The sequence below is a fragment of the Pyrgilauda ruficollis genome, unplaced genomic scaffold (genome assembly GCF_017590135.1).
Source record: "Pyrgilauda ruficollis isolate IOZ18807 unplaced genomic scaffold, ASM1759013v1 scaffold136, whole genome shotgun sequence".
Taxonomy (NCBI): domain Eukaryota; kingdom Metazoa; phylum Chordata; class Aves; order Passeriformes; family Passeridae; genus Pyrgilauda; species Pyrgilauda ruficollis.
Genome location: NW_024512099.1, coordinates 324,755 through 345,012, shown reverse-complemented (window position 1 = coordinate 345,012; position 20,258 = coordinate 324,755). Strand labels below are relative to the sequence as shown.

Below are 20,258 nucleotides of genomic sequence, written 5' to 3'. Positions count from 1 at the left end.
CCTCCTCATGAAACACACAGAATTCAAACACTGAGTCTGGATGAAATTAAATTACTAAACTTGGGACTGTATCCGAAGCTACCAAGTCTGTAGCAGCCTGAAGATTAAACAACAGCCATAGTCTTTTTGTTCATCTGGTTTTCCTTACCTAGAAGAGAGTGGTCCCAGAGGGGTTCTAAAGCAAGGTACTCCCCTAGGCCGCCTTTTCCTAAAAGCCTGCTCTATTAATTTGCTTTCAGAGGCAGGGTCTATCCTCCAGAATGAGCCTTTGCCTGGTTCTTCCTGGGAACGTGGTACTTTGATGAAATAACGATTCAGAGAGAGATTGTGACGTATTGAATTCTATGGAACATAAAAAAATATGTAGAATTCATATAACTTTTCCAAGTCAGAATGTGGCCTACTGCAGCAGTTTGTAGTATAGGAGACTCGGGGTTCAGCTCTTTAATTCCTTAATTTAACAGAACTCAGAGCACTACCAAGCAGTGCCATAAATCTGAAAGGACTCTTGCATTTGTCAACTCTTTCCCAACAATTAAAAACCCAGTATTCTAATTGGAAATAACAGGAATCCCATTTATTTCATTCTCTCATGAGAAACACGGTGATTGAAACCAATGTTTAGAACAGTACAAACACTTGTGCAGTATGCAGTGTTAAAAACAAAAATAAAAATGATCAGTGCTTGTACACCACCCTTCCCCAGGTGTCCCAGCTCCTTCCGGGAGGGCCAGCAGAACACAGCACACACTGATTCTGATCCTGTGTGGTAGTTCTGTTACTGTTCCACAGCTCAGAAAGAAAACACTAAATTACACAAGTTCCAAAGGCAGCTGGAGTGTTGTGAATTCACCCACAGTCCAGTTTGTCTCAATAACAGAGCCAAGAATTTACTGTGGCAATTAAAACACCAAGTGGCAGCAGGTCCTGAACCAGCTCTTCCAGATCTTTGTCACCACGGTCCCTTTCACATTCCCACATCCTCAATTTGCTGCAACATCCCCCCACTCCTCCACCAGAGCAATGCACAGAACTGCTGACACCCTCAAGCTGCCCTGTCTGTGCTTGGCTTTGCACACAGAATTTCTTTTTATTTTATTTCTTTAACATAGATAAACCCCAAAATCTCTCTCAATATTATCACTGAACAGGAAGAGACTGATGCTAAGGATTCACCCTGAAACACTTGAGGGGGAACAGAGGTAAATGGGGAAAAACTTTATGTTAACAAAAGCTCTCAAAAATTTGCAAAGACAATGTAAAACTTGCTCAAGCATCTGAGTTCATGACCCTGATGGTAAGTTTGGAAAACTTAAAGCAGTGATGATAACCACATATGATTTCTTGAATGCAAACTGATGAAACCAGAGATGGTTTTTTTCCTGCCAAAAATGGAAACATAACTAGAAAGATGCCAAGAACATATTTATAAATTGTATTTATTTCTCCATATGCTAGAATAAAGGAGTAGATCCAAAAATACCTGCTAAAATAAGTTTACAGAGAGAAGCCTTCAAATGCTCATCAAAATGAGACCATTGTGTGCTAAAGGATATAAATACCTGTTTCTTAAGGTGTGGGACTGGGACACTGCACATGTGTTTGTACTCTATGTTTTGAATGATATGTGCATGTATAACCTCAAATAAGATTTGAAAGATCTGTCCTAAGTCACCTGAGCTGCAATCCAACTCCAAAGTGTCGAAGCTAGCAGAGCAGTGACTGAACAGCATCTGATTTTCAGCTTTTCCAGTTGTTTCTATGCATAGCTGCTGATTAGTGACCCCAGAACATGCTGTCTGCTGTGCCCATCACCTTGGCTTTAGGAAGCATCACAGCCCCAAATCCACACCCTGCTCTAGGGCAGAGCTCTTCAGCTCAGCATAACTCTGTGTGTGTGTGTGTGTTGGGTTCATGATGCTCACAAAGCAACATCATCTACACAGACACTCAAGGTACTGCAAAATAGGAAGCAAAACACACATCAACATTTTATAAACAGAGTCTTGTTGCTAAAACAACATGACTGCAGCCAGGATACTGCACTGTTATGTGGGAAAGGGAAACAAAAGAGACTTCCCAGCCACAACAGCCAAGTCCTTGACTAACCAAACCCTTAGCAAACAGCCAGGAACAGCCACGTTCCCCACTAACCTTGGGAGAGTGACCCAGCTTTCATTTAGGCTGTATGACAAATAAGTATGTGATTAATATGTTAAAATCTCCTCCTCTACAGGGAAGGATTGAATTCTTCAGTCTTCCACTTCTGCAGCCGATGTTAACACTTCCTCACTTTCCCTCTCACCCAATCTCCCTAAATTTTACCTCCCTGACAATAACTGCAGAGGGATCAGATAGCCCAGGATGCACCATGTGCTCCAGGTGTTCCAGGCCCTGCAAACTGGGCTCCTTGGCTTCTGAGACACCCAAAACGGCACCAAAGCAGCCTTCACATGTGCCTGGGAAGGCTCTGCCAGGCTGATTTGTACTTGGTTAGTCATCCTGGCAAAAGCTGAGGTTGGTCTTGTGAAAACGAAAAGAAAGCAGAAATTAATTCTGCAGAGCTGAGAGGTTTGGTACAGGAATGGGCAAGTTCACAAATCAAACAGTGCATGAACCAGGGTGAGATAATGACAGATAACACACTTGTTCCTTCACCTGCTGCATGGGCAAGATCACTGTTCTCAAGCAGAACTAAACTTGGAGTATTTACTATCTCAATTTTATCTCGGATGTTTACACAACTGTAGGTTACAGAACATGACACCTTTCCTAGACAGCATACAGGATTCAAACCCAGTGCCAAATGCACTGTGCTTTCCCCAAAGTCTGCCTGCCTCCCTACTAGAGGTTTAGAGAACACCATTCCATGAATAAAGCAGTATTTAAAATACAGACTAATGTAAATTGCCCACTTTGTTGGAAAACTTAGTATCAGAGGAAAGACAACACACTCATTTGCCAAATTCTGTATCTGAAGGGTTATGAGGCTTACCAACTGCCTGCTCATGACCACTTACAGCTGCCAGTATTGCTCACATGTAAAGAAAAAAAATTCCAGAAATCAGAATTACCTGCCAGCCCTTGTCTGCTGTCCTGTAGTAGGGATAATTTTTAGTTATGTGCGTATAAATTCCATTTAGTGTAAGCTGCTTATCCGGGGCCATTGTAATTGCTTGGACTATTAACTGTGCATAGGAGTAGGGTGGCTTAGAGTCATCCTGGACAAAAACAAGAGAAGTCTGCATCAACAAACTGAAGAGATACAGTAGATCAAAAGTCATAAAACATCATTAACTTGACTTAGGGGACTTTTCGACAACCAAAATCTTGAGGCATCAAAGAAACTAAGAAAACTTTTTCTGATTAGCAATTTTAGGGTATATAACATAAATTTTGCAGGTATGTATAACAGCAAAGAATTTTCAATAGCCTCCAAACAGATCTGTAACTGAGACTGCACAGAGACCCTCCCCCAAAGGGAACAGGGGTTAATCAATCAATCAGTCAATCAATCAATTTCACCTCTGATCACAAAGCCCTACACACTGTTTTTAAACCTGGGATGTTAAATTACCACTCAGTGCACACACCTCAGCAAACAAAACATCCCAAGCCTTCCATTCAGTTCAGGTGCAATTTCTGGGATTGGTTTCAAGCTGTGTTTACCTTTGGGCTGTCTCCCCCCGAAGCTTCCTTGTCGTTTTCTGACTGGGAATTGTCAGCCATCAAATGTAGGTCAGATGCTATTCCACGGCTCATTTTGTACCCTGAAGAGCCTGCGCCGCGGGGGCTCGATGGGCAGGAATTTGCAGCACTGTAGAGCATAAAAAGAAGATCCTACTATTTTGTTATACAGTATATCACCACATTATGTCTCATCAAAAAGCTCTTAGTGCAGCAAAGCCACTACCAGAGCTCTGAGGCTGCAGCTAAGGGGCTGTCAGGGCTTCCATTCCAAAGCACCTTCCATGCCTTGCTAAGCCAGCCATGGGATCAGAACCACTGCAGGAAGAAACCTCACTCAGGCTTTCCTCCTCAACAATCATCTGCTTATCAGGCTGCAATATATTTGTGTAAGATGTGCCCCTTATAGTCCACCTTAACTGCATCAGCAACCACAGATTTTCAGACACTTGTTGGGAACAAGAAACAGATCTTGCATGGAATTTCTGCCATATGCTTGTGTTCAGTCTGCCCCCAAAATAATCATCTCTCCTGTGTAGGGTTTTTGCACATTTGGGGAAATATAGCAAGCAGCGAGGTAAAAAAAGGTTTGATTCTCATTTAAAATGAAACCAGTATTATTTTAAGTGTTTGCAGGTGTGTGCACATACTTACATAGGTATGTGTATAAAAATCACAAATTTATCTGTAAATGAGATGTATCAGCACTGACTCAGCTGACTGAATGCAGTACTGGGCCAACAGAGCAGATACACTGTTAGAAAGCAAGAGATAGTGCCAAACACTAAAGAGCATCTCCTAACACTTCACATTTTGCCATCCATCACAGAAAACCAGGTAAAACTGGACATAATTCCACCGGAACATCTTTCTACCAGTGGTCCCCTGCCTTGCAGAGTCCACAGGAACTGCAGCTGCACGATGCCAATTTTCTTCTACGATTTCCTTTTAGCCAAGAGGAAAGAGAAAGTCAGCAGGTGAGGTCCATCCCCTTCCCCAAAATAATTCTGGCAGCTCTCTTGCAAGGACACACTCTCTGCAATTCATACTGCAGCTGATTTCAAGGCAGAAATTCCAAAAAAACTAGAAATCTTAATAGCTGAACCTGGCTGTGCCCCCAGAAGCAGCCTTATCTCTAAAGATAATCTTTAATCTTTGAATCTATGGTTCAAAACATCAACAACAAATAAATCTAGACAATGTTATTTAAATCTATACACTAAAGCTTTAATAATTTTCATCTGTCAAGGTTTGTTTGTCTGCCTGGCCCCTCCAGTTTTTTGCTATCTCCTTTTTTATGTACAGAAGGAGGCAAATCTATAGATTGGGCAATATATACTCACACTGAAAGCATCAAAGCTTCACTTCCCAAAAAATCCACCCATGATTTGTTACTAGTGATATACTTACTATAACAGAGAGATGGTAATTTTTAAGTGTTGTACAGAAGAATCCTTGGTTAGAGCCCAAATGTGTAGCCAATTTATTTTTTTAGATATAGGTCACTCCTGCTCTGTGTTTGCACGTATCAGCTGACAACATCCCTCTGCTCTGCTCACTTCAGCATATATTGACAAAGAGACACATATGGTAGCATCAAAGCAAGTTTACAAGTCTTCTACAAAACAGGATGATTTACAGAGAAACTGTCAGGCTTTGCTCTCAAAATAGACTCCAAACTGTCATCTTTTTTTCTTTTTTCTGTAATAAACTACTCAACAGGTGCATGAAACCCTGAAGAGAATTATAGAATTCATAGTGAGGCAAAGCCAGTGGTGATAGATGGGATAATATCTGAAATATTTGTGAGCTGCTCTGTCATTGGCAAGATGTGTCTTCCTTGAATTCTCATAATAAAGCAAGCCTGTTACACAGACAAGCCTAGGTATCTTTTCTCTCTGCTTCCATCATTTCAGCAGGTGTCATTAAACACCCCCAGACAGAGACCAGGAGCTTGGCAATCATGCAAGAAGTCAATTATCCTCCCATTCAAATCTCATTAACAAGTTATACCTTTTTAAAAGCAAGCATGGCCAGTTCTTTACCCAAGTGAAGACACAGGAAGTGAGAGGGGACAAAGAAGCTTTCAAAACCATGAACATGACTGAAACAACTTTCAGGGCCTTGACATGGAAGTTTTGCTCCTGATCTTTCCAAGACTTGAATAATTCCATCTGAAGTCATTTGTGAGGATGGGTTGCTTGTGTTAATTGAGTTTGGTCCCAAGTAACAGGTGGGACAAGGGCTGCAATTACCAAAGAAGCAGCAGGGCAAGGAAAATCCTGGATCAGCCACCCTGACACTGAGCTCTGCACCTCAGCCTGCGCTTTCAGAAAAAGGTCTGCTCACTTCCAGCAGTGACTAACCAATAACAAATCTTCTGGAGAAAGAGATCAGTCCATTTTCCACACCAAAAATAACCCAAACCACCGTTTTTCCTGATGAGGACAGTGGCAAATCAGGACGTTTTAAAATGGTGTCATTGAAAATTGTCTCATTTGAAGCGTTGCCATAAGCATGCAAGAGCAAAAAGCAATTTAAATTGTTGAAATGCAAGAAAAATGCCAGGTTCTTGAGCAGAATGTTACACATTGAACATGTTAATGTTCATGCAGAACTATGTCAGCAGAAAGGGCGTTTCTGGAGGCAGGTAAGGCTGAGCTTCAGCTGAATTTTGACCTCAAAAGCAAAATCCTGAATGAGAAAGTTGTGCTGAGGCTGACTGTACATGGCCCTGATCCCACCTGCAGGGTTTAAATACCTGATGGTTCCCGTGGGAGAAGGGAGGGGGCTGATCAGGTGAGCCATGTTGTCTGGAATGTTTATTGTTAAGGGAGAGATCTGGGGTTGCACAGGCTTCACTGGGGACTCCGGGGCCTCCTGTTTTTCTCTCTTTTCATTGGACAGAGCTGTGAATGTTATCTTGATGTTTGTGCTGGGAAACCTGAAAGTACAGCTGAAAAATAAAAATAAACAAACAAATATATGAGCCACTTGTTTACAGAATGTAAGACTTTCTGAATAACTAGCATGTTATCACCTAAGCTCATTTATAATTTTTATATATAGATATATTTATAATTACCCACGACCATCTTCATTTCACAGATCATACAGGGAGATCAAGAAAAAGATCCCCAGGTAAGCAACTGACATTTGTTAAGGAATACAAGGAAATGCAATTTTTTCTAACAAGGGCAGTTTGTGCATTGTCTCTAAATTTACTGAGGTTCATCCTGATCTTGCAGCAGCCCCAAAGCAGAGCTATTTTAAAAACAAAACCTCATTAATTTATGATGCCAAGGAATGGCTTCAGCCAATGAGCAAGTTGGTCCATGATAGCAGAATCAAAGCATGAACGTTGGCCAATTTGAGGTCTAACCAGTTTCACAGACTTGTCTAAGACATTTGGGTTCTTTTCTCTTAAAATACCTATTAAATTAAACATACATCAATTCCAATTCTGTTCCTTTACAGAGTATACTGCTGCTTTAGTACTACATTCAAACACCTATTTTCAGAGCTATTTAAGACCCAATTTCAGTAAACTACCTATTTTCATGTATTACCAAGGATGACACGCCTAAATTTAATGAAAAACAATAAATTAACAATGTGCAACTGTTTACAAATTTGAAAAATAAAATGCAATGAATGTACCATAGGATAATCCCTTTTCTACATCCCTGTGCATAGCATTTAGAAATGAACCCAATTAAACAGGACAGGCTTGTTTCTAACTTCTCAGTAAATAAATTTGCTTAATCTTGAGCAAATAAGAAACTTAATTTTGTCTCAACAAAAGCATCTATAAAAATACAGTTCAAATAACTTTACTACCTCCTCATCCTTAAGTTGTTAGACTACACTGAGCACTAAACCCACGATGACATTTACACACCTCCCACATGATGAAAAGGACTTTCCAATGACACTACACCCAGAAACAAACCTCACAAAATGTTGGGCTTTGGGTTTGTTTTGCTTTTAAGTGCTTCTAGGCAGATCTAGTTTTATACAAAAAGGAAACAAGCATATGCTGGAACAAGGGATAAGAAATGAGCTATGAATGCAAAATACAGACTGTAAATAAAAGTGATCATTTCTCTGGAAAAATATATTAAACATAAAAGTGATGTAAGAATTGGCAGGAACACTCAGCTGCGGAGTAGCCTTAGAAATGAACTCTCCTGTGTTTTGGCTTTCATATCTCAAAATGAATCGAAGGATGTTTATAGAACAAAGGCACCATTTGATTTTCACTATGTCCCCTGCCACATGCACCACAGTGGTTCTTTTTCCTTACAATCCACATTCAAGGATCAGGAAAAAGAGAAAGAATTGACAGTGACCTTCCTTTTCTCTCTGTCTTACTTCTGAGTACGGACTGTGTCCGCATTTAACAGACGACCTATTTCTGAAACATGCTCAATGTACTAAATTAGGAACAGAATCTATGCCAAAAAACTGCACAAGCATTTCAGCAAGGAAGTTAAATGGACCAATTTCTGGGTTGGGTTTTTTTAATATATTCAGTAAGAACTCATTTGTTTGCTTTTTCCAGTAGAAAGTATTTTGTGCTTGTATCGTTTTAGTGACAATGGAAAGGGGGTCTTGGTTGTTTAGTTAATAAAAATATTTTTCAAGCATTTCTTTTAAGCAGCAATAAAAACAACACTCAAGTGTATGCAAAGACAGCTAAAGATTAAGTAAAAATCCCCGTGAGAAAGTGAACAACAGCATCTGTTTGACACAAACACACACCTATGCATTTCATGAGGCTATTCCATACATATGCATATATGCATTTCACCTTCCCTATGCATTTCATGAGCCTGTTCCATACCTGCAAATTTACCTTAAATGCCTGTAAGACCGAATTTATTTCAACTCAAGGGAAGAATTGGACATGGCTTTAGGTGCTAATTCCCTGGTTACAGTCCTTATTGCCTGGTAAAAAACCATCCCAGTGCACAGCACAGAGGAACTGGAGCCCTCCTGTGCCACACCAGGTGAGGATGGGGAAGAGGTGGATCTCCACAACTTCAGGAACATGGAAAGGCAGAAAAGGAATACTCAGCAGCTCCTTTGATATTCCACGTAGGCACACACATATTAAAAGATCTCCCTTTTACCCTCCTGCAGCCCTGAAGGCATCATCTCCCTGTGGGCACCTCTGGCAAACAAGGCAACAGCACAGACATGGGGCTCTCAAATGTTCATCAAGGCTGGGAAAAAACCCACAAAAAGCAGCTCCAAACACAGGAGCTTTGACCAACCAGGGGACTCCAGAGGTTCTACACATGTCAAACAAATTGGCAAACCCAGAGGCAACCCCAGTGCAGTTTACATTTCCCATGCCTGAAAGGCCAGTGTAAGTAAGGAAATACAATGTACCTACAAATCCCTGTCTGGTTAGAGCAATAAACACCTGAATATTATCAAAAGACCACATCTGTCAATTGATTCATATTTGCAAACAGTTTTTTAAATGGAAGGATATTTTTATAGCTGGAATTCAGCCAAAAAGCAGAATAAAGAGTGTATACTAACCAAGAGAGTTCCTGAATAAATTGCAGTTATGCAAATGTATTATATTTACATCCAAAATCAAAGCACAGAACATGTTCTAATTTGATCAGAATCAAGTTGGTTTTGGCATATTCTTTAGTTACACAATGAACTAAACAAAAACCACAGAAACACCCACAAGGAGAGACCTCATCAAAACATTTAGTCCTCAACAAGCTGAACTGGGTTTTACTCACTGTTCAAAAGCTTACAATAGTTTCACAATACACTACCACAGCATGGCTTGCTGGAGGAGAAACTCATCTAGACAATCCACTTACAAAAAAATCCCAAAGAAATAAAGTAGTTTTGTATATTTATTGATGACAAGTCCAGGTGAGCATCAGAACGGAGCCACTGCATGACCCAGGGAACTGCAGAGGAGGTGTCACAACTGAAATGTAGCTCATAACCTCAATTATTCTTCTTTAAATTAAAAAAAAAGCTCATTGTGGGTTGACTACTGGAAAACAGACACCAAGCATCACATCACTTCAAACTATTCCACAGATAACTCATCTATATCTGCAGTTCCCAGGCAAACACAGTGATGCTCATCCAGGCAGGACTTCTACAGAGTTTAGGAACTTTGCAGTTTAGGGTGCCAGAGAAGTGTCTCAGGGTAAAAATGTGCAAGTCCAGTTTTGTCACATCTGTATTTCCAATGTTTTCTCGCTTTCCCTCAGCAGTTCTGTCCATACTGCAGGGAAAAGCTGCTGACACACTTGTAGTTCTGCCTGTGTGAAAATACCATCTGACTGGGAAGGAGGAATTTCATCCTGTCTTTATCTGGGAAACCAAAACACAGCAGAAGAATTTGATTTCTTCCCTGTACACAAACCCTGCTGCGATACCAAGTGCTTCAGTATCCTTTGAATTATTCCAGTTTAATTGCCTTCTAAGAATCAGGACCAAAATCAGAGAGCAGCTGCCATGCCACTTTGATCAGCAGGTTCTTTTATCAGCACCTCCAGATTTTACATTCAAATAGATGATAAGGGTTGAGCAGTGATAACCCCTCAAGTCAGGGTAGTTACAAGTGCACAGCTCAATTCCTTCACACTGACTGTGATACTGAACCCCTGTTAACTTAAAGATCCCCTGAGATTTAAACAAATCTGAAAGAATAACAAGATGCCTGGTTTTGAACTCTTGTTGATTTACTGAGAGCCAAGGACAGCTTCAACTTTTCACATTAAAAAGCCAAGACTCAAAAAAGAACGCAGTCAGCATCTGGGAGATTGCTTGTGTCGATTTTTGACTTCAAATACTTTCAAGGCAAACACGGGCAGTGTTAACTCCCCACAAAGGGAAGCAGAGGTCATTACCAACACCTGCACCACCAAACACAGCTTTTCCACTTTCCTCTGACAGTACAGCAGCCTAAGATGATACTATTTGTACTTCCTTCTGCTATTTTGATCAGTGAACTAACAAAAAACCATGGAAATTACCATACTTCTAGCTATGGTCTTCTTTCCATGGAAGGGAGATTTGAAACAAATTCATTTTCTAATTCCTCTTACCTACCTACTTGTGATCTACTTCCCAAACTTTCCCCTTATTCCAGTAAAAATAACTCTCACAGCCAATTCATTTATTTATACTTCTGGCAGAAGATGTGCACACTGACACTTTATCACCTACAGTGCACACTCCCAGGCCCACTTTTGAAGTAATTATTTTTTGAAAGTCAAGCAAAAATTGAGTTTTTACATCTTTCAGACACGACCAGAGAAAAACTGAGTTTGGAAGGAACCTCTGAGGGTGTCCAGCCCAATCTCCTGCTCAAAGCAGGGTAACCCCCAGTTAGACCAGCTTGCTCAGAGCCCTGTCTCTCCAAATTTTGAAGCCTTTCAAACATGGAATTGGGTAACTCATTTCCTCTAAATACACGCTCAAGCAGTGAACAGTTTTCTCATTTGTACAGATACAAATTCTTCACTGCAATTTCTACAGCTGCTTGTGCCCAGAGTGTGAGCCTCTGGCACAGCCTGGCCCCTGGCTTTCTACAACCACTCCTTAGGCAGGGGAAGGATGCACTAGGACCCACCCTTGGGCTTCTCCAGGAAAATAAATTAAATTAAATCAAATTGAGGTCCTTGATCCTCTCCCCCTGCCCTGAGCATTCCAGCAGTGAGTCCATTCAAGCAAGTGTCCACTGGAAAGTGGAATTTGATTGGAATTACAATTTGATTGGAATTACAATTTGATTGACTTCCTGCTAAATGGGTAAATTTCAATTTGAACGCACAAGGACCCCAATTTCATCTTTTCTCCATTTGCTGCTTCATTTATTATTGATTCCATCACAATGGATTAATAAGATATTAATTATAGATTAAACAATACGTGCCTGTGATTTTTAACTAAACAAGACTTAAAAGATGAGTCTTAACAAGTACAACTAGAAATATCATGGAAGTGAAAAAAGCTCAACAAGTTGAAGTATGATTACGTATTTCAGTGTCTGAATTTTCTACCAAAAGGTTTCTGACTGCTCAACACCAAGAGCAGGCATACTGAATTATTCACATGCAGAATTTATTTTTAAGACTCTGGGCTGTGTTTAATTGAACTGAAAGTCAATACCACACTCCATTTCTGGAATAGAGTCATCACCTTTAGAGCTAAAAGAATCAACAAACCCAAAACTTATTAAGAAGACAAATTGAACTGAATTGCTGTTTTTATTTCAAGATAATCGAAAAGTACCCAACAGTTTAAAGTCTGGGCTTCCAACAACAACAACAAAGGTGATGCATAAATCCATCCAAATAGTCATATATTGAGTAGCCACCTGAAAACTCCCAGCACTAAATGATTACTAATAAAGTACAGGTTATTAAGAAAATACCACAAAAATTTTTACAGTAGGCATTGTATTGACTGTTTAAACAGAAATAACTGTTCAGATATTTGTTTTACAAAGTCTTTTCCAGGATTACATTAAAAACTGTTGTTGTAACACTTTGCCATCACTAAGAGCATAGGAAAAGTTCTCTCAGATACACTGAAAAAGAGTGTTCCAGTATAAAACTAGTCAGATTATAATTATTTTCTTATAACCCTGAACAGGGATAACTTTCTCAATGGAAAGTTTGTTCATGTAGGTCCCACCTTGTGCTCCTGTCAGAGATTTTAGCTTTAACATGGCATTTGTAAACCTTTCTCCACTGTTGGCAATGGGAATATCTGCTTTTCTCTACCGATGGGGGAGTGGTGATGAAAAAAAATTATTTATATTAATGGAACACAAAGCCCAGCTGCTCCAGTAGATTTTTAGAAAGGACATTTTTGATGCCCTCCTGCTTGCAGTTGACCATAACCTGTGAGAAACCACCCCAGCCAGAACATGGCATCACTTCCCACAGGGCCACGTCCACATCCCTTGTGGTGGGATGGATTCCTCCTCCTCCTCCTCCCTGCTTTGAAACCATGTCCTGATGTGGTTAATTTACCATAAATTTACATTCAATTATGCTTGGCCATTACTAGTCAGGACACTTCTAGAGGTTACCCAAAAAGCAATTGCCCTTTCGAGAGTGGCAGTTTTTCCTCTGGGGACTGAATCCCGAGCTCACACGTGTTCCCCTTAATTCCCTGTATCCTTTGCAATTGATTTCTGTGGCCCAAAGATCAATCTCTGCACAGCACATCCTTCACACAGACTGGGAGGGCTCAAGGCACGCTCGACCTCTAATGCCACAAGGAACAAAACACTGGCAGATTTTTAAACCAGCAATTAGAATTTCTATTCTGAGCACTGGGCATTCTCTTCACAAAGATTTGGTATTTTTTCAGGCGTGCCATTGCTGTCTACACAGTGCCACCTAATAGGATGGAAAACACCCTAAAGAGCAAGATCACTGATCCATCTATCTCTATTTTCTGATCTCTTAAGATTCAAAAGCAAAGATCTATGCAGCATCAGAAGTGATGAAATATTGCTGTAGCCTCATGTTAATTCAAGTTGGCCAATAAAACACTTGTAGCAAATTGTAAGCAAAGGCTGGAAATACAATCTAGCTATAAATTACTGGCTCCCCCATGGGAAACCTCAGTTACAGACTTCCCTGCTCATGTTTTAGCAAGCGCATAAGTATGTAAAGCTGTTGGTTGATATTCCTTACAGGAACAGTGCTGACCTGCCTCAGAAGGGTCTGGAACAAACCTGCCTGCGTCAAAAAATGATCCTATGACAGTAGAATATTGATGACAAGAGGAACATTCCTGAACCACCAGCAGCAAACACAAACGGAGTAATAAACACATGACACCATCTGAAATGGTGCTCAGCTTGTTCCCACTCAGAGCTGACATCATGAGAAACTGGGCATTTTTAACCCTGTATTCACAGCAGTTTCTCTAAGGCTATTTGAGAGTTCAGAGTGAAAAGAGTGTGCTGAAGTTGTTCCACTACAGCAAATTTTGCTGCAAACGTAAAGGATTCTATTAACAACTTGAAGCTGATCTCACTCCTCCCCTGCATTATTACGCTACAGAAAAAGGTGTTCACAGTATATCACAGATTTTCAAAGGTTCTTCTTTCAGCAGCCAGGCTCTCTTTTCTTTCCATACCAGCCACACAACACTGGTACCGAACAGAAGCAAAAATATTTAGGTTATCTTACAATCATGGCAATGTGCCGTGGTTAATTAAAACTACCTATCTCAAAATCGCAAATTTCCACTGCATTCTCCTCTTTTCTTAAAGGGCAAAATATTGAAACCAGCAAGAAGAAGAAAAAAAAACCCCAGAAACCCAAACAAAACCTACAGAATTTCAATGCAGGAGCCCTGCACAGGCTGCAGGACTGAGAAAGCACTTGGCCTGCAGGCAGGAGTGTAGGCAGCAGTTACTGTAGAAACCGAGCTCTTCCCTGCTTTTCTCCGAGCAAAAGAAAGACACAAAAGAGCTGGAAAACAGCGATCGATGGGAAGCAGCTTATAAAGCTGCTTGTCACATCTGCTGCAGGAAAACCAGACACTAATTCATTAAAACTGCTCATGTAATGCCTCTGGAATTTGAGGCTCCCCAGCCTGTGAATACAAAAGAAACTCCGCCTATGGAAACACTGCATTTTCGGGTGTTTAGCATCTCTGTACACAAAAGCCGTGTGTAGAGCCAGGTTGTGTGGTCTCAATCTTTACATTTCCTACGAAACGATAAAAACAATTTTAAATTGGTCCAAAAGCTGGAATGCCTCTACCTTAGCCAAATTGCAAACAGTCCCAACAAAGCCTACATACATCACTCTATAACACAACAGATTCCTGCTTAAAAAACACAAACAAAACACTTGCAACAGGAAAACTGAAATCAATTATAATTTTTTCTTCTTTCCAGATAACTGCATTTAACCATAAATGTGCAGGCTGCAACTTTCTCTGTGACAGTAAATGCCATTCCAAAACTTCCCATAAAGGACAGGAATTTACAACCACAGCTGAACCAAAGCTGACAAACCAAACCCACTCCATCCTTTACCACCAAAAGTTGGCAGCTTAGATGTGCCTGGCACCTCAGGCTCAGTCACAGGGTACTCGTGGGGGTGCAAAAGTTCATATGGAAACACTGAGGTTCTAATAATATCAATCAGTGTTAAATAAAAGCTATCAGCAAAGCAAACCAAACTGCTGGGAGCCAAACAGACAGCTCCTGGCATCTCACATTCCTTACAATTAAAGCAGTAGGAGGAGTACAGTGAACAAGTGCTGTCATGATGTGTTTTGACGCAAGCATAATCATAAAAAAAGCACTTGTGACTCATACGTTACTTTAGTAACAAAAGCCTTCATTTATTACCTCATCAGAGACCTGCATTCCATTGCAAAATTATGCCCAAACTTCCTTTCCAAGAGAGCAGCTACCCACTGAAGCTGGGCTGCACAATGATTACTCCCCATTCAAGGAAGCAAAGTTTATTTTAGATGGGCTCTTCAAGGCAGAACTCTGCTTCCAAGAGCAGCACAACCCTCTATTTGACACAGAAATCCATGACTAACTCGGGCCATTGAAGAATGACAAAAACTGCTTCCTACCAACTCAAACTTTGAGTAGACAGCAGTGTTTAATTTCGCCCCTAAATCTGCCTGTCTGGTCAAAGAACAGGCTTTTTTCAGCCCCCTCTCACACAGCTATGGGCATTAATTAAATTTCACAGTTGCTTACCTAAAGATGTCTGATGGTCAAGAGCCATTCCATATTTGCTTCACTGTGGTGATACTGCTGGGCTGGGAATCTTAACAGAAATCAAGATTTTTGTATTATATTCTGAGACTTTTTTAAAAAACCAAGCATATTCTCCAGAATGTTTGTTCTAACAACTTTCCAATTTTCCTTCTATTTGCAAATTCCTAAAACTTTTCTCCTGAATGTGCAGACCCTCTAGAGATGTTCTATGCACTGACTGCTCCACAGTGTGACATAAATTTAGGTTCCTTTCTCACTTGTGTGGATGCTCAAGAACCAATCAAGACGCCAAAATGTCTGAAAAGCCACAAAGTAAAGAAACACATCTACAACAAGCACGCTGTTATTGGAAAATATCCTTCAAGAAGCACTCCTCCTCCTGAGCTGTTCTGAGACCATGCCAAGTTCTCAAATTGTGGCCTGTGTAAGGGGCAGCAGGAAAGCACAGAAGGATAAAAGCAAATAAAAACAACAGACATGATTTAACCAGTCAGAGAGTCACGCAAGTAGAAATCTGTCCAGGAATAAAAAAAAAAATAATAGATTCAATAAAAATTTTCATGAGAACCCAGGCCAATGATTGTCATGTACTGAAGGAGCAGCAGCAGAGAGGAGACAGCACGGCCACATGAGCTAAACTTGGGCCCGTGTTTGTCACCTGTCTCTAGAGTGAGTGAAAATGGGCAGACACTTCATGATGCCTTTGACACAGCAAGGAAAAGCCTGAAGTGGTTTGAGGCAGGGCTAGGGATGTGCTGCACTGGTTTAAAGGGAGTTTAGGTGCACACACACACACATACACCTGCTCACACCTCTTCAACATTAAGCAAAATGAAACCCACTGCAAACAACATCTACTGAAGTAATGAAGAACACAAACCAAGACTCCTGAAGCCCAGGTTCCTAGCAGGCTCTCTGCAGTACAAGCCTGACCTGGGGGATGTTTCATGGGCTACAGGGATGTGACAGCTCTGTGTCCCAAACAGGGCAGGCTCTGCCTGGCCTCCTGCACCAGCTCTGGTCTCAGCCACCATAATTCCAGTTCCCTGCTTCCAGGAGCCACTGGTACCCCCAGTGATATATACTGATTCAGCAGAAAACTACTCAGGCTCAAATGTAGAAGGCTGCTGATGCTTCAGTAAGTTGAAGCCATGTCATAGTCTAATCTTGACTCCAAAAGGCACCATGAGACCCGAATTTAAAAGCTGTGCTGTAGTATATTACACAAGACAACACTCCCAATACGCAACTGTGCTAACCATTCTCTTTGAAAGCTTGAGATTTGAACTGATGTAGAAGGACAAGCTTCCAAAACTTATTTCTGTGCTACTTTCAAGGTCTTAACTATAACTAAGCCACTGCTGTCCCTTCCATTAGGAAATGCTGACATACTGCACACAGGTCAGCTCAGCAGATCCAGTGGGTTTTGAACTCTGAGGCACACCAAAGTTTAGGTACAGCAGCATTCACATGGGAACAGTGTATGTAAGAAAACCTGAAGGACAAGGAAAAACTGCACCAACAGCCTTCAAAAACAGGGAGCAGGAGGGAGTTAGAGAATTCACCCTGCACACCAAGTAATCCCCTTCAAACCCAAGGGATTGGTTTTAAAAGACAAGGCAAAGCTCTTCCCTGATAAAAACTGCTGGAAAAGAGCACTGCAATTTCATCATCTGCCTGTCCATGAAGTATTATTCCTATTTCCAAAAACAGATTGAACGGATTTGTGACTTGGCCAAGTCATTTTGGCAAAGTGTGCAACAGAGCTGGGATCCAATTGTTTAAACCATTGGATCATCCCCCATTTCTTCCTTTTTCTACAACCACTTTGAGGCAAAGCATCAGGTGAGAGACACGTCTTCAGGAACAGGGAGATTAGTTCATTAAATCAGACAGAAGTACCTCAATCAGAGTTTCTTGGACAAGAGCTGTTTAAGGAGCACAGAGGTAGTGGCTGTGAAGCCTACATGGCAAAAAGTAACACACACACAAATATCTTAAGCCATATATCACATTCTCCCAAACAGAGCTAAAGGAACTTTCATTTCATCAGTACTTTGCTATTATACCATGAAAACTGCTTATTAAATGCATACATTCTAATTAAAATCTATACAGTTAAATACTGAAGGGTTTGAGGATGCTAAACAACACAAACCTCATTTCCTAAGTGTCTGTGAGAAGCAAGAGTTTTTTCCCCCTTATTGAACAGAAGAAAATTAAAGCAATATTTCAAGTAATTAAAAAATTAAAATAAGAAAAAGCTAAAATTTCTATCTTATTACTGAAAAGTACGTGGAGGGAAAGGATTCTTCATTTGCTTTCTTTTAGTACCAAGGAATTCCTCATTCCAGGTGACAAACAGCTGTCAGGTTACTACAAGTGTTACTCCTGTAACTTGTCCCTAACCACCCAAAAACAACCCTGCAATGCACACCTGGAGGTGTTCAACAAACAAGGCCACATCCTACCCCTGGTGACACTGAAGGACACACTTTCATTTTGGTTTTTTGTGTTTTATCTACTGTTTTTAATTAACCATACTCCTTCCTGCCTTTTACTAATAGAATGAAATTGAAAAATCTTCCACTGGCCAGAAGAGCCACTTTTTTTTTTTTTTTTTTTTTTGCAACACCAAACTGTTTTAGTGATAAAAGCACTATTTATTTTCACCTTTTATTACTTGTCCTATGTAAATCAATGGCCCTGCTGTACACCCTTCAGCCTGGGCTGACTCTAACTGCATTCCTGCAGCCAGGGCTGGAATCCACAATGACCAGATCAATCCCACACAACAAAGAACGGGGATGGAGGGTGATGACAAAAGCATCTCCTCAGCTTGTGTGAACCAAACCCAATCTGACTTTTCTGAGAATAAACCAACCATGTCTTAAGAGCAGCTTCTTTTGGTTTAGCTTCAAATTCCAACTTTTTTTTTTTTTTTTAATGATTTAGCTCTTCCTGACCTTTGAATTTTCTAAAAATAGAATATCTAAAAGAAAAAAATTATTCTGATACATAATACATTGTTTCACTCTGCTTTAACCCCTGGACATTCTGCCAGAGCCAAAGCAACTTTGTAGGCAGTAATTGACACAGTATCAGCTGAAGACTTCCAGAATAAACATTAATATTGAGCTGACTCTTCCTTGAAGCACACAAATTGATGTAGCTAAGTTTATAAAATGATTGAAATGTTGAAAAAAATCAAGCTGCAATCAGCTCCAGGAAGGTTCTTAGGCAGAGGAAGATCCTGCCAAACTGCTCAAAAAATTGAACTTTGCTGGATGAGCAGAGATATAGATAAAGCAAGGGGTCTTACTTTCACCCTCCCTGGAAAGTCAAGTGACATTTGTCCAAGTCAGGCATCCCCAATTTATCAACTGAGCGTCTTCCCTCCATGGAACTGTTAAAACAGTCACATAAAATATCCTCCAAATGATCAATTATCAATTCCCCACACATCTGCAAGCTGGATCTTCCCTCTAGCAGAATACAACACTGGCTGTTAAAATTACATTTCTGTCATACACAAATATTGATTGCTAAAAATTTGTAATTTTTTTTTGTAGTGAAATCCCAACCCAGGATTGAATATTTAACAATTTCAGCAGTCATAGGATTACTTCAAAATTCCCCTGCACAATCTCCTTGTCTGGCAAAGCTCAAGAGATGCAAATGAGTTCAATGCATATGCTGCTGCACAAAGAGTACTGCAAACACCAATTTTCACAGCACTTAAATTAACATGTTTCCATTTACACTTAAGAACCAACTGGTATTTGAAAGATTTTGATTTTCAGAAAGATGTTCTGTGGTGAAATGAAATGTTAATCCCTAGTTAGAGAAAGTGTTTCCTATTTTTCTGGATGCGTACAGCATTATACTACAGTTCTGTCAATAATGACAAAAAACTTTTATCCTGAGAATATATTTATATATATTTTTAATTCCTATGTCAGTATAGGAAGCACCACAAAAAAAGGTGGCATTTCCCGTAATAACCAAGGTGACCCCAAAATTAAACTTACCATAAATACTGAAGTAAATAGCAGCAAATAGTACTACAGATGTGGAGTAAATTTCCCTTGTTTTTAACTCATATATCTAATTATTTTATAATCTTCGTGTCCTAGGGTGACCAAGACACTTAAAAATATCCATCTGAAAAAGCAAAAGACTAATTTTTCTAAATCCTATTGAGGAAAAGCAAAGCAAAATTAGAGATGATAATTAAAATATGAATCCAAGAGACATTTTCACAATTCTGGAGGGCATAACCATGGCCTTACCCAGCATTTTAATAATATGCACACCTTCCCAGTATACAACAACACGCAGGCTTTAAGTCAGCAAAGATAAAAACCAAGATAACAGATACTTTAGATGATTAAAATCAGTCTGTATAAACCTGCATTTTTTTCAAAATAAGAAATCATCACGATTTTTTACAAGTTGCTCACTAAACGTTAACTTGAATGCACAAGTTTGTTTGTTATGTTTTTTAGAGAGCCAAAAAGATGCATTAGTTATTTTTAAACTATCGCTCCTTTAATCATCACCAGGAATCACATCAGGAAGACCTTAGAAGATGAACTAATTAGTTAATTTATAAATTATATCTTTCACTTGGTTTTGCTCATTCTCCTGAGAAAACACCACCCAGTTTATATGGAAGTGACAGGAGAATTAGTGGCTTTCCCCCAAGAACTGCAAAGGTACAATGACACCTTCACCTCACAGAGAGACAACAAGAAACCTTGAATTCTTCATTACCCTCAGAAAACAAAACACAAAGTTGAAC

The 20,258-nt window shown here is 40.1% G+C and overlaps 1 protein-coding gene across 14 annotated transcripts in view; it reads right to left on the bottom strand.

Annotated features, from left to right (window-relative positions):
* FOXK2 (forkhead box K2) overlaps positions 1-20,258 on the bottom strand; it is a 65,959-nt gene that overhangs the window by 6,582 nt on the left and 39,119 nt on the right. For all 14 annotated transcript variants that reach the window (XM_041459468.1, XM_041459465.1, XM_041459459.1 and 11 more), the window contains 4 exons: positions 6,449-6,643; positions 3,670-3,817; positions 3,075-3,221; positions 149-342 (listed from right to left, as the gene is read on the bottom strand). In XM_041459468.1, the coding sequence (XP_041315402.1) occupies positions 149-342; positions 3,075-3,221; positions 3,670-3,817; positions 6,449-6,643 (684 nt within the window). The remainder of the gene's footprint in view (positions 1-148; positions 343-3,074; positions 3,222-3,669; positions 3,818-6,448; positions 6,644-20,258) is intronic.